General features: G+C 39.6%; 1 protein-coding gene across 1 annotated transcript; it reads right to left on the reverse strand.

Moving 5' to 3' along the window:
• Positions 1 to 14,887: 14,887 nt before the first annotated feature.
• LOC126613881 (probable calcium-binding protein CML18) lies at positions 14,888 to 15,670 on the reverse strand. The gene has a single exon (XM_050281499.1). It carries the CDS (start codon positions 15,624 to 15,626, stop codon positions 15,054 to 15,056), a length of 573 nt encoding a protein of 190 aa, XP_050137456.1. The 5' UTR covers positions 15,627 to 15,670; the 3' UTR covers positions 14,888 to 15,053.
• Positions 15,671 to 16,248: the final 578 nt, after the last annotated feature.

Here is a 16,248-nt window from a genome sequence, read left to right on the forward strand (position 1 = left end):
ACGTGCTTAAGGACACGCTTATCCCATCACTGTTGCCAGGTTCTCCCCCAACGACGGGTGGATCGCGTCCGCCGACGTCTTCGGAACTATTAAGATATAGGTTACCCTCGTGTTGAAGAACGAGTTCAAGGTCCTCTCGGGTCGGGTCGGATCGACGACCTCCAGTAGTCCCCCGTGGCGCTAGAAGCTCTTAGGTGGGGACTTCCCTATTCGTGCTGCTCTATGACAGGTGTGAAAGCAGCTTATTTCAAAAAGCGGCAAATGAAGCCAAAGAAGAACAAAGAGATGGCCGCTAAACCCTCATCGAAAGCAATATCCAAGGCCGAGGCACTGGCGGTCCACTTGATTTCTGGCTTTGGATTAGCGGTAGCTTTTTGGGTGGCCCATAATGTCCACTCCATCAGCCTCACCTCCCATCCCTCTCATACTCTCCATTTGATATGGGTTTTCGAATGCCTAGCTGTGATTCTTCTTTACAGCAAGTATAAGAATGACCATGAACAGTGCTCTTACTTCAAAGCTGTAGGGCGTGGCCTGTTAGGACTTCCTACTGGAGGCTCGAATTCGGCTTCATGCTTTGAGGCCATGATGATGTCTACCATCTACCAAAAAAGAAAAAGAAAAAGAAAGGTTGTAGATGAGTATGTCTGCAGGTGAAAAGAAAAAGCATGCATTTATCCTCCAGATTCCACCACAAAAGCACATGGGTAAAGGATGGGTACCTCAAATTCAAAGCCATTAATGCAATTTGACTCCACCACTGGTCCTACGCACCTCAGATCCCATCTCTGCGAATAACACTGGAAAAGCAAAAACAGAGATAAGATTTTTTTTTCTCTTTTCTTATTATTCATTCTATTAATCATTCCTTGTCTGTCATCTGCAAAAGGGAAAAGAAAAAGAAAAAGCAGAAAGCAAAAGAAGATAAAAAGAAGCAGACATAATTGCGGTGGTGATGGCATGCAGAAGAGGGAATCATAGGCGTGACCCATTGAGCAGATGGTCAGATTTATTTTTTAATGATGTAATGTATTTTTCGTATCTTTTGGAGATATATGTATAACCTCATCAGAGGGTAAACAAAAAAAATAAAAATAAAAATAAAACGGTAAGCCCAAAATAATGGGCTAGAATGTTATGTGCAGGGCAAATGCCCATATGCCCAAAAAAGCCAGGCCCTCTATTATCACCAACTAGATGATCAAAAGTACGTCCAGTACTACAAAAAATTATTCGGCATCCTGCCACTATTATCACCAACCAGGTGATCAAAAGTACGCCTAATACTCCAAATTTATTTAGCAGCCTGCTGCTATTACCACTAACCAGGTGATCAAAAGTATGCCAGTACTCCAAAATTATTCGGCAGCCTGCTGCTATTATCACCCACTAGGTGATCAAAAGTACACCAAGTACTTCAAAATTATACATGAGCACTACTCATGTCAGTGATACATAAACATTCATGAGTATCACTCATATCAATCATACATAAATATTCATGAGCATCACTCATGTCAACATTCATGAGCATCACTCATGTTAACATTCATGAGCATCAGTCATGACAACATCCATGAGCATCACTCATGTCAATCAACATAAACATTCATGAGCATCACTCATGTCAATCAGCTTCGAAAGCTTCATTTACAAAGTTCTAGCTTCGAAAGCTTTATTTACAAAGCTCTAGCTTCAAAAGCTTCACTTGCAAAGCTTCACCTACAAAGCTTCAATGCAGGGTATACAAATACCACTTCCGAACAACCGCCACTTCAGCCCATACATGGATTCAATTTGAAGTCTCCAGCCAACAGACCATATTGACTGAAGACTTGGGGGACTACATTATGTACCATATATTGGGCCTCAACTGGGCCTCATGAAAAAAATACTTAGGGGACTTAGCCCATCATTTTTGTATTGAGGACCCTTATTTTATAAAATGGACTCCCTCACCATCATTAGAGAGCATCGTCGCCTGTACCATATATTGGGCCTCAATTGGGCCTCATGAAAAAATACTTGGGGGACTTAGCCCATCACTTATGTATTGAGGAACGAGCCCTTATTTTATAAAAATGACTCCTTCACCATCATTAGAGAGCATCGCCGCCTGCTGAGCAACCGCCTCGTCGCGAGCACCAACTCTAGCCCATCATTTTTGTATTGAAGAGCGAGCCCTTATTCTATAAAAGGGACTCCCTCACCTTTAAACGCCACAAGCCGAGCCAACCAAGGCAACATAAGCCACAAACCGAGCAGCCTCGCAACATATGCTACTTCTAGTTAATCATCATTTCAAATTGAGCACCGCCTCATATCGAGTATCAGTTCAAGACGACATCTAGTTACTTCGGCACAAACATGGACTGAATTTCAAGTCTCCAGCCAAAAGACTTTTTTGACTGAAGACTTGGGAGACTACTGTTTGTACCATACTTAGGGCTTCCGTATTTAGACCTCGTATAAATACTCAGGGGACTTAAATGTAATTATGTAATAAAGGAATGGGCAAATATGTAATAAGTGAGGAGCCCTTATTCTATAAAAGGACCCATCACTCTCCTCATTGAGGGAGGCCAATTCTTAGGCCACACCCTCACCCTTTCAGAGTTTTGATCCTCACGGATAAGCTCTCTCTCTCCCTCATAATCCTCTCAGAAATACAATAATCAGTGTGGACGTAGCCCAAACATTGGGGTGAACCACGATACATCTTGTATTCTTTACTTTCTTGCAGATTCACAGTCGGATTTACGTTGTTCCAAAACCTTCGGTTTTGTGCATCAATAACATATATATTTAAAAGAGAGAGAATGACACAAAAGAAGAAGCAACGCAAAAAAAAAAAAAAAAAAAAAAAAAAAAAAAAAAAAAAAACACATGGCAGCCGAAGACCACCAGGTAATGGTCCACGACATTCCCCTTTGCTCGGTAATGGTCCACAACGCAAAAAAAAAAAAAACAAAAAAACAAAAAAAAAACAAAAAAAAAAAAAGAAGAACAAATCATGTTTTCTCTAATCCTTCTTTTAGCCATCTTTTGGCTTTTGTCTCTTTGCTCAGATGGAGGTGGGACTTTGAACCACACAACTCCCCACTAACTGTAGAAGAAATAATCTCCAAGAATCCCATGAATTTATTCGGGGTGGTTTAGAACACCCCGTGAAGTTTTAACCAAGTCTAAATGGTCTATACCCCATCACCGGACTGACAAGTGCAACTTCAAAATCCCAAGCTTAGTTTCTGTAAAGAAAGACAGCAAGGAAGCAACATATACCGAGATACAACTCAAGGGGTAAGAAATTGTTCTGTTTGGTGCTACTCACGGGTACAAGACATGGAGACATGCACGTGGAAGTCATATTTGGATAAAAGAGACAAGGGAACAAAGACAAATGCACATGCAGGACAAATGACCATATAAGTACATATGTTGAAAAATGAGCAAAGGAAAAGAAGCCAAAAATACCACTTGACCGACTCATGCTTGGAAATTCCCCAATTCAAGAAGAAAAGTAGAAAAATATGCTCTAAAAGAGTGACTAAATGAAGAAAAGTTTTCTGTAAAAGCTAAAGAAGTTGGTTATCATGTTTGGAAAAGCTAAAGAGAGTAAGTGCATATGTTGACAAATAAACAAAGGAAAAGAAATCAGAAATTTTGATGATGACAAAAGAAAAGTCCCCAACACAACTTTGATAAAGACAAAGAAGGAAGGAGACGTGAAGAAGGTTCAAAGCCTTGAAATGCTACAATTGTGTCCAAGTTTTGATCAAACATTGTGTCAAAGCTTTGACCAAAAAAAAAGACATTGAAATGCTACAAGACAAGGAAAGAAAGGGAAAACTTCCCAATCTTTAAATGGACAAACAACCTTCTTTGCCACGTGAAGATGGGACAAAACTTTCATTGTGTCGAAAAAGTTTCACTTGCTTCTCTGCCATGTGAATATAAAAAAAAGAGTTCAAAGCTTGATGTCAAACTTCCTAAATTAATTGGGAAACTCATTCACAAGGCAACCTTTGTGTTAACACCCAAAGACCTGGTATACAAATCAGTTTACACAAGTACAAACAAGCAGGACAAAATTATCATGAGCATAGCTGTTTGTAAAGCCACTCGCTAGACATACAAATGGAAAAGTATAATTCTATTCCAATTAAACATAGAAGGCAACACACAAATACAACAAATACTATGAGGGTGCCCTACAAATTTCAGAGTGCAATTTGTTTATACCATATTTAGGGCCTCGTATTTAGACCTCGTATAAATACTCGAGGGACTTAAATGTAATTATGTAATAAAGGAAGGGGCATATATGTAATTAGGGGAGGAGCCCTTATTCTATAAAAGGGCCTCCTCACCCTCACAAACCCTAAGTCTCTCCTATCTAGAGCAAAGCTCTCACACTCTCTCCCTCACAAATACTCTCAAATAAATACATAATCAGTGTGGACGTAGCCCAAACCTTGGGGTGAACCACGATACATCTTGTGTTATTTACATTTCATGCAGATTCACGGTCGGATTTACGTTGTACCAAGACCTCCGGTTTTGTGCATCAACATTTGGCGCCGTCTGTGGGAATCGACACGAAAAAGCTATGTCAATTCTCCCTCAATTTTTCATCTCACCACCGTGAAACCTTCACAACCTCACCACTGTCCACCGTGAATCTGCACAACTCGATATCCTACTTAATCTGCAAACCAGGGATTTCAAAGAGACCAGACGGCTGTAGATGCAAAGGAAACACCACCATCCCACCATCAGTAAAGCAAAGCCAACAAGGAACTGAATGACAAGAAGAGGCTGGCAACGAGCGGTGCAAACTTTGTAAGAGCATTTACTGTTCAATTTTGATCATGCAAGTTCCCAGAGAACTTCACTGGATGCCAAGATCTCGCCAAGCAGAAGGCAAAAAAGAGTAAAGAAAATCTGGCTTCCTTCTGCAAATCGCAGTGGTGATTAAAGGTGCAAGTTTTTTTTTTAAAAAAAAAAGTAATGGAGGAGCCCATCAGGGTTCAAAGCTGGGCCCAAGCCGGTCTAACCCAAGTTCTGCTCCAATACATTCAACCCCCCCCCCAATATCGACCCAACAGACCATCATCCTCAACCAACATTCCCATGATCGACATATTCAGATTTGACCCGACCCGCCACGACTCAGTTTAGGCCTCAATCGGACAAACCTGCAGAGACTGGGGCGCCTTCCACGTTACCAATCATGGCTTACCCGCCACCTTACTCGATGCCATTAAGCGCGCCGGCCTCACCTTCTTCAACAATAGCTCAGTCAAAGACAAGTTAAACTACGCGTGCGATCCGAGCTCGTCGGCGTCGGAGAAGCTCTCGAGCCACCTGGAAAAGCCCCAGACGTTGGCTCCGTTGCTGATCTCGAATCAAAATGGGCAGGGAAGAAACAATGGGCGGAGAGTAGCAGCAGCTCCTCCAATCGATAATCCTCGGCCTCATTTTCTCCTTCATCCTTGCCAAGCTCATCGTCATAGTCATCTCCTTCAAGGAAGACAATCTTAGCCTCGCTCGCGCTCGTACTGCCGCCCCCGCCTAAACCCGAGCCCTGCGACGACCCGCCTCACTCTGCCGATTTGAGCTCTGTGGTAATCAAGGCCGAATCAATCGTCATCGAGCATGGCAGCGTCATGAACAAGGGCAGTGAATGTGACAGTGATGATGACTGGGAAGGGGTGGAAAGTACGGAATTGGACAAGCTGTTCAACGCGGTGTCGGCATTTGTCGCGGCGGCCGTGACGGATCAGCAAAAGGTGTTGACTGATGTGCAGTTGAAGCTTTATGGGCTTTACAAGATTGCTACTAAGGGTCCCTGCAGCGTGTCGCAGCCATCGACTCTGAAAATAACTGCTTGCACCAAATGGCAAGCTTGGCAAAAATTGGGTGCTATGCCTCCTGAAAATGCTATGGAGAAGTACATTGATATTGTCACATTGCTTTATCCTAATTGGACAGCAGGTTTGATTATGAAAAGCAGAGGAGGTGGAGATGGTAGTGCACTTGGTAATGATTCTAAAGGACCAATGAGACCGGTTTTCAACACCTTTGTTTACGAGGAAGAATCTTAAAATGATTTGTAAGTTTTTTTTTAGGTCTATTAAGCATGTGAGGGTTAACTGTTAATATTTACACATCTCGTCAATTATTAGTTACTGTGTCGGAGAACACGATGACGATTAACTACGTGATGGAGATAGCTTCTGGCCCCCACTTCTCGGGGCTCCAGTTCGACGACATCCTTTCCTCTCCGCCACATTCTTTGTCTAACCTGTCTCAGCTACTTTGGTTCAACAAGTTCCTGGAAAGTAAATGTGATACAATTCAGAAGCTTAGGGTCAATAGGGTTACTAGCTTTCTGCAGGACTGCAGGAGGCCTCAGATGAACTTGCTGTTATTCTGATGATTGAGGCACCCTTCCAGAGCAGTAAGGAGGGTCGACTTCCCACTTCCAGATAGCCTTAACATGGCTAGCAGAAGATAAGATTTTATTGTTTTCTTTATGATTATTCCTCAATTATTTTATGAATGGTGCTCCACTTTCCCAAAAAGCAACAGGAAAAGCCACGGGAATAAGAAGATAAGAGTCCCACAGCATCACTAGTATTGCAAAGCGTCTGATCTTCTAACAATAACGTGGAGCTTGCCGTCCTCAGTACTAAAAAAAATGAAAAGCAACAAAGAAGATGCCCCCATTTTCTGAGAAAGAAAAAGGGAAAAGAGAAAAGCAAAAGAGAAAGCAAAAGCAAGGAATAAACACCCTACCAAAATGATGTGGTTTACTTTTTTTGTTTTTGTATGATGTAATTTATTTTTCATATCTTTCGGAAACATCTGTATAAACCCTATCAGAGGGTAATATGTATAAAACCCCATCAGAGGGTAAAAAAAAAAAAAAGCCCAAAATAAATGGGCTGGCATGTTGTGGAGGGCGAAGGCCCATAAGCTCAAAATAGCACCAACCAGGTGATCAAAAGTACGCCCAGTACTCCAAAATTATTCGGCAACCTGCCGCTATTACCACCAACCAGGTGATGAAATGTACAACCCGTACTCTAATATCATTTGGTAACTAGCCATTCATGCCACCAACCAGGTGATGAAATGTATAACCTGTACTCTCCTTCATGCCACCAACCAGGTGATCAAAAGTACGTTCAATACTCCAAATTATACATGAGCATTACTCATGTCATTCATACATAAACATTCATGAGCATCACTCATGACAATCATACATAAACATTCATGACCATCATTTATGTCAACATTCATGAGCATCACTCATGTTAACATTCATGAGCATCACTCATGACAACATCCATGAGCATCACTCATGTCAATCAACATAAACATTCATGAGCATCACTCATGTTAATCAGCTTCAAAAGCTTCATTTACAGAGCTCTAGCTTCAAAAGCTTCATTTACGGAGCTCTAGCTTCAAAAGCTTCATTTACAATAACTCTAGCTTCAAAAGCTACATTTACAGAGCTCCAGCTTCAAAGCTTCATTTGCAAAGCTTCACCTACAAAGCTTCAGTGCAAGGTATACAAATACCGCCTCCAAACAACTGCCACTTCGGCCCACACATGAATTCAATTTGAAGTCTCCAGCCAAAAGACTCTATTAACCAAAGACTTGGGGGACTACATTATGTACCATATATTGGGCCTTAACTAGGCCTCATGAAAAATACTTGGGGGACTTAGCCCATCACTTATGTATTGAGGAGCGAACCCTTATTTTATAAAAGGGACTCCCTCACCGTCATTAGAGAGCATCAACTTTAGCACAGTATTCATGTATTAAGGAGCGAACCCTTATTTTATAAAATGGACTTCCTCACCTTCATTAGAGAGCAACGCCGCCCGCTGAGCAACCGCCTCGCCGCAAGTATCACTCCTAACCCATCACTTATGTATTGATGAGCGAGCCCTTACTCTATAAAAGGGACTCCCTCACCATCATTAGAAAGCATCACCGCCTACTGAGCAACTGCCTCGTCGCGAGCATCAACTCTAGCCCACCATTTATGTATTGAGGAACAAGCCCTTACTCTATAAAATAGACTCCTTCACCATCATTAGAGAGCATCGCCGCCTACTGAGCAACCGCCTCGCCGCGAGTATCAACTCTAGCCCACCATTTATGTATTGAGGAACGAGCCCTTACTCTATAAATTGGACTCCCTCACCATCATTAGAGAGCATCGCCGCCTACTAAGCAACCGCCTCGCCGCTAGCATCAACTCTAGCCCACCATTTATGTATTGAGGAACGAGCCCTTACTCTATAAAAGGGACTCCCTCACCATCATTAGAAAGCATCGCTGCCTACTAAACAACCGCATCGCCGCGAGCATCAACTCTAGCCCATCATTTATGTACTGAGGAACGAGCCTTTATTCTATAAAAGGGACTCCCTCACCATCATTAGAGAGCATCAACTCTAGCCCATCATTCATGTATTGAGGAGCGAGCCCTTATTCTATAAAAGGGACTCCCTCACCTTCAAACACCGCAAGCCGAGCCAACCAAGGCAACATAAGCCACGAGCCAAGCAGCCTCGCAACGTGTGCTACTTCTAGTTGAGCGTCATTTCAGATTGAGCAGTGCCTCATATCGAGCATCAGTTCAAGACAACATCTAGTTACTTCGCCCCACACATGGACTGAATTTCAAGTTTCCAGCCAAAAGACTCTCTTGACTGAAAACTTGGAAGGACTACTGTTTATACCATATTTAGGGCCTCGTATTTAGACCTCGTATAAATACTCAAGGGACTTAAATGTAATTATGTAATAAAGGAAAGGGCAAATATGTAATTAGGGGAGGAGCCTTATTCTATAAAAGGGCATCTTCACCCTCACAAACCCTAAGTCTCTCCTATCTAGAGCAAAGCTCTCACTCTCTCCCTCACAAATACTCTCAAATAAATACATAATCAGTGTGGACGTAGCCCAAACCTTGGGGTGAACCACGATACATCTTGCGTTATTTACATTTCATGCATATTTATGGTCGGATTTACGTTGTACCAAGACCTCCGGTTTTGTGCATCAACACAATTCTCACCTTTGGAGCCATGAATCAACACTTGTTTTCAAAGAATTCGGTACTGCAAAATAGTATGTCCATCAACGAAAAGAGATGTCATTGCCTAGGGTGCCTGCACGAAATAATTGATAAGTTGATCGCAGTTAGAGTTCCATCCCACTCTAAATACATAAGCAAACCTGGAACATAAAGAAAACAAAAATGGGTAACCTGCTTGATTTCTCCCCCTCTTCGTTTTGAGTTTTTTTCGATCTACAAAGGAAGCACATAAGCAAACTAGTGCAGCAGAAAGAAAAGAGAACCCGTAGCCTGCATAAAAAGGTCTTTACGATTTAAAGGGAAAAGAAGATAAAATAGAACAATTCAAAAAGAGATATAACTCCAATCTTACTCATCTTCATTTGGAAATCAACAACTGACAAACCCATAAGGAATTTCAAAAACATAGTGAAATCAATAGGAGCCCAAATATTGCGAAACTGCCTTCAGTTTCTGATGGAAGAGCACCGTGTGTTGGAACTAAAAAAACAAAAAAAAGGTTTGTAAAGTCATCTCGCAAGGTGAAAGAAAGGGTGAACGAACTTTACCCCTCACATTGGGGTCTGCTCAAATAAAGAAAAAAGTAAGGTTGTTGAAATTAGAAGACAAATATTATTGGAATTTGGAGACCTTTAAAAGTCAAATAAAGAGAAGAGTAAAGCATGGCTATCAAAAATATTGAAGTCTCACTTTTTCCTTCAAGTCTCAGCCACAAAAAAGAGTAAATTGTACCTCACGTGAAGAAAAAGGGAGGTCCATTGAAATTAGAAGTCCCATTTGGAACTTGGAGACCTTTAAAATCAAATAAAGAAAAGTGCAAAGCGGTATCAAATTCCAAATTCAAATGGCATAAGGCCGCGCTCCAAATTTCAAGTGGCACAAAGCCGCGATCAGTCTAAAAAATTTACGAACTACGCTGGTTTGATTCCGTTAAGAATATGTAGGCAGTCTGATATTAAATTTTATACGCAACCAAGAAATCAAGACGAATCCCTAGTTTATATAAACTAAATTCACTTATGCTGCTTTGAACAGAACCCTTGTGGGATAAATCCCGTGAAGGAACATAGGAAATATTTTTTTTATTCCAAGCATGATTCTTTACAAATTTGTTAGAAGAAAGAAGCTGCAAAGGAAAAGTAAAATTAAACATGGAGTAAGAAATGGTACCAAGCTAGAGTCAAATGCCAAAATATTAGTGGGTTTATCAGAAATAAACCCGTTAATTTTACTCTACGCTCAAGCGGCACAAAACCACTTTAAATGGGACAAAGCTGCCTCAAATGGCTAAAAGCCGATTCAATGGCACGAAGCCGTATTAAATTCTGATGGCACGAAGCTGCGACAAAACCCAATGGCCCGAAGCCGTATCAAATATCAAATAGTACAAAGCCGAAGAAAAAGTCAAATATCAAATGGCATGAAGCCGCAACAGAATCTCAAATGGCATGAAGCTATGTTAACTGGCACAAAGCTGTATCAAATTTCAGAATGGCATAAAACCATATCAAATTTATAAAGTCACTTCAATGGCTTAAAGTCCTCGCCTGCACGAGTTTAAACTACATGAGGCATTAAAAGCTTCAATGGCTTAAAGTTCTCGCCTGCAAGAGCCTAAACTACACAAGGCATTAAACACTCCAATGGCGCAAAGTTCTCACCCGCATGAGCTAAAACTGCATAAGGCATCAAATCCAAACAAGTATCAAGCATACAAGGAACTACAAGTGACTTGATCCCTTAACGAGGGTACGTAGGCAATCTAAGGTTCTACCTAGATGCAGTCACAAAATCAAATAAACACCCAAATCCTCAAGTTACGATTTATTCATATTAGAATCAAAGGGTATTCCTTTCCTAAAAGAAAGGTTGTAATTAATAGGCGCGTAGCCTAGAATGGGTCGAACTCAAACTAATAAAACCCTCTTCGAAAAAATGAACGAGGGTGAGATTGTGTCGAGGGAATTATTTGTTTACATATTATGTACAATTTTTGCTCAACACACTTAACGGAGTTTTCAACAATTTTTCATCAACACAACTAAACCCAAGTCAACGATATAACTCCAACTCAATCCAATTCATCAACAACATAATCCATAAACACAACTTGTCAACAAGTCTTCATAAACTTACATCAATCCTAAACAAAGCTTTATGAATTTAGACAAATTTCATCAACAAGTATGCATAATTAACCATGAACACTAAATTAATTTAACAAACTAAACACAAATAATAACCGTACTTACCAGGCTTTCTACTGTTGTTAAAGTCAAATCCACAACCCCAAATTTCTTGTCATTGTTATTTGTTAGTCAAACCTAAGTATGCAGACTGCCACCGTCAATTTAGAGAAAGCTTTCACGTCGAAGCCTATGTGTAGAATTTTTGCCCTTGCTGGTTTTGGTTTCCTCACCCCTAGATTTCGAACAAATTTTGTTGCTAGTTTTGTGTGGAAGCAAGTACGCATCCACAATAGCTCACCGCCGCTGATTTGGAAAAATTCTAGATGCTAGAGACGCTATGTGGAAGAAGTCGCGTGAATCTTTTGAATTTTCTGGAATAGTTATGGGCAGAGATGACACACTACAACAACAACAACAAAGCCTTTTCCCACTAAGTGGGGTCGGCTATATGAATCCTAGAACGCCATTGCGCTCGGTTTTGTGTCATGTCCTCCGTTAGATCCAAGTACTCTAAGTCTTTTCTTAGGGTCTCTTCCAAAGTTTTCCTAGGTCTTCCTCTATCCCTTTGGCCCTGAACCTCTATCCCGTGGTTACATCTTCGAACCAGAGCGTCAGTAGGCCTTATTTGCACATGTCCAAACCACCGTAACCGATTTTCTCTCATCTTTCCTTCAATTTCGGCTACTCCTACTTTACCTCGGATATCCTCATTCCTAATCTTATCCTTTCTCGTGTACCCACACATCCAACGAAGCATCCTCATCTCCGCTACACCCATTTTGTGTACGTGTTGATGCTTCACCGCCCAACATTATGTGCCATATAGCATCAACAAATTTTCTTTTACCTAGGTTTAATTCAAATTATGTAACTCTTGTTCCCTTCATTTGCTCATTAATTAACGGCTCAATTATGATCTGGTTCCACCAATGAGTTTTTATTTTTATTTTTATTGTTTCCACCAATGAGTTGGTTGGACTCATTGGTTGTGAGTAGTCCAGATCAAATCCAATGACATTAAGTTAATTTTCGTGTCTAAAGAAATGACTTATTATATTAGCACCCCACATATTATTGAATACACCCCACAAACTTAATACACCCCATATTTGTTTTTTAATTAACAATTATCTTAATGCACCCCACATCATTTCCCATAACACCCTCATACCCCATATTCTCAACATACACCTTATATTTTCTACATACACCCAACATCCTTCACATCTTATAATACTCATTTTTAATTATTGTAAACTAATTTGACTTAGGAGTAAAACCCTCTCTGAGCAACTAAGGTTTGATGACCGGTAGGAATTGATCAACAATCTAAATTAGGTCATCAAACGATCAACTAAGAGATATAAGTAAGTTAAGGAGCAAATTGGTGTCTGCATCTCAAAGTGTTCTACTATCAAGGGTTTTGACTACAAAATACTCACTGCATATAAAGACTCACTTCAGAAGACTTCCCCGTTCATGTATTCAGATAACTCGAACTTCTACAATTTCGTTTTGAATCACAAAAATGGGAATGCATGAAAATACCATGCATAAAGTATGGAGGGTATGAGAAAACCCAATAAAAAGGGAAAAGAAGGAGAAAAGTAATCACAAATATCTTATGCTGATTATTTTCTCTTGAAATTGTTGGGAAGGTTATGCATGACCATGGTGCAGATACAACCCATGACTGCAAGCACTTGGAATAATATGACATAAAACCTTAAATTCCTTCTAAGAGCTTGAACACACAACAAAATATTATGGTTTCCTGGGAATCGCATACAAGTATTTGCAGTATTTGTAATTCACAAATTCGAACTACTTAAAGTATCATCGTTCATCAAACAAATATGATCCTATCCTAAATTATCTCTATCGACTAATCTCTCACTTTATATAGGGATATGTCATTGAAATCACTAAAAAAATGAAAAATATAGAGTCTTATCTCATGAGAAGTTTTTGAAACATTGATTTTGTGTTTCATTCGTTAAAAAAAAAAAATCTCAATCAACGTATTAGTTTCATTGGTTAGAATTTTTTTTTTTTACAATGGAGGGTGAAAAGGGTTTTGAGAATTGAAGATAAATATACTTTAAAATTGATTTGGTGTGTATTTAGAATTTTTTTTTTTTAAATCTGATAAGATCGAAATTGTCATTGCATAGTAGGGTATATAAATCCTTTAATATTAAATTTTAATATGGGATGTATTCAATATTACGTAAGGTGTTACTAGAAAAAACCAAAAAAATCTAACAAACTAACAAATCTTTTCATTTTTTTATATTTTAACTTCCATAAGATGCCATATAGTTAGCCTATTTTACAACGTCCTCCTTTTTAATTGATTTATTCATAAGATGATCGATCATACTTTAAACATGAAAACTGGCAAAGCAAACACGAACACTTGTCAAAGTTATATGATATTTTATAGGCCTAATCGGATAAATGGTTCTTATGGTAATAAGGTAATATTAAAGATAATCGCGTGATAAAAAAATATAATTAAATAAAAACTAGGATTTAAACCTTCGTAGTAGAATTTATTTACAAATTTAATCCAAAAATGATTTTTTTTCTTAATTATCGGTTAAATCCAGGGGCAAAAATTTACTTTGGATTGAGCACCTTCTTCCTCCTCTCTCTGCCACTGAATAAACAACCGCCTGTTTTGACAAACCAAACACAACCCACAATTTTGAACCCGAATCAGACCTCAAACGTTCAGCCAAAACCTCTAATAACTCCACCCGAACCGACAATGAGAAATCAGAGGGACAGCACCCACAATTCTGATAATTCGACAGCTTTTACGGCCAATCAGAAGGGAATCACCGCCCAAAAACGCCGGTGGCGGCCGGGAATGGAAGCTCCGAATTGGTACCGAAATCGGGTTTGGAGGACAAGAGTGTTGCAGAAAAGGGTGTGGAGAAGAATTTAACTGCTTCCCTGTTGAAAAAATAAAGCAATGAAACAAAGCCGGCTTGTAGGTGGTGGAGGGGAAGAAGGGAGTGATGATTTGGTGAAGTCTTTGGTGAATTGTGATATGGTGAGGCACGATTCGTACCCACTATACAAACCGGATTCATGTCATTGATGAACAATTCAATTGTATTCTCAATGGTACGTCCGATAAGGATTATCAGAAATTCAATTGTTTTCTTGACGAAGACTTGTTTTTGTTTTTTTTGGTCATGATCAAGACTTGTTAATATGAAATGAACAATAAACGCAGAGGGAGGAGGAAGAAGAGGGAAGCACAGTTTTACCCCTTACCTAACGGATTGTTAACTGAAATATTATTTTTGGACTAAATTTGCTAACGGATTTCACCACAAGAGTATAAATCTTAGTTTTTTTTTTTTTACCACGGGACTATCTTTCATTATCTTATCACTACAAGGACCATTTATCTAATTAGACCTATTTTATATTAGATGCTGATTTAGGCAAGCATGACGACCTCACAGGTCCTATGAATTAGGAGCACAAAAACTTTTAAGTTGGCCTATATACGAGGAAACTTTTAGTTTTCCTTGCATACTGCGATGAGGTCACTAAAATTCATTACTTTTATTAGTCATACATGCTCTAAAAAAGATGTATTTATTTTCCTCGTTAGAAGCAAAGGCAGACATCCAGCTTATATAGCTTATTCAAGTACAGAAGCAAACTTCCCTTACAAATATTAGAAGCAGATTACTTATATATATGATATCTTTAAGCAGTTGGTGTTTTGAAGCCTCCCATCATATTGGTAAACTCATTCATGTCAATTAAACCATCACCATCAGAGTCCACACCTTTCACCATATTCCTACAAGCCCCAAGGCTGCAATTCTCTCCCAACTTCTTCAACACCAAGGACAACTCCTCTGCACTTATTTTCCCATTCCCATCCAAATCGAACACTCGAAACGCACTTTCGATGTCCGCCTTTCTCGCCTCATCATTTCCCATGTTGAACATTTCCACAAACTCCGTGAACCCAACGAAGCCATCCCCATCAGAGTCAAGGGCCTTGAATGTCTTGGCAATCTCACCTTCTGCAATGTCTTTGTCCAGGGTCTTGAGAGCCGACTTGTACTCCTCCCTGCTGATTCTACCGTCTTTGTTCGTGTCGAATTTATCGAACACGTACCTTACTTCCTCCACTTTTGTTTGGGATGAAGGCCTTGAAAAACTATACCTTTTCGATCTTTCTTTGGAGATATTACTCATTTGGGGAGCTGGTTTGTTTGGAGGCTTTCTTGGAGTGCCATATTGAAACCCGAAAAAGCTGAAATTTGACATTGTTTTTTCTTCAGATGGTATTAAATTATAATGCGATGAATACTGCATGCATGAACCTACCATCTTATATATTGTGCTGGGGTGTTATCCATTGAGGAATAATATAAAGAGAGATAGATTCACGTGCATTGTCAAAACAAATTCGGATTCAAAGTTGGAAAAAAGGAGCACATCATGAAGTTGGTCGGTGTATTCTTATTCCACACTCACTTTCCGATTAAGTTCATTGAAGCGAGGCAGAACAGAAGGAATTATATATATAATATATGACGCATGGCAAACCAAGGGTAAATGGAAAAAAAAAGGAGGAATAGATAACTTGAGAATCACTTAATCAGGGACAACAAAATCATTATCATCGCTGATCGTGAATTAACTCACACGACCAAATCAAACGCTTGATTTTAGAAGGAGGAAGCATCACTCGCTTCAATCACACAAAACAAATAATTATTTTTTAAAGGGAAAAAATGCATTAAAATGAGAAATCACGAATATAGCCACCGTCCATAGAGTCTAAATTATAAGCTAGACGAGCAAATAAAGGAATACAATACTTTGTAATAATCTTGGTGATTCCTATTCCAAACCTCAATTTTGGTATGCCATGACGCCACCAAAG

Source organism: Malus sylvestris, chromosome 2 (genome assembly GCF_916048215.2).
Source record: "Malus sylvestris chromosome 2, drMalSylv7.2, whole genome shotgun sequence".
Lineage (NCBI taxonomy): Eukaryota > Viridiplantae > Streptophyta > Magnoliopsida > Rosales > Rosaceae > Malus > Malus sylvestris.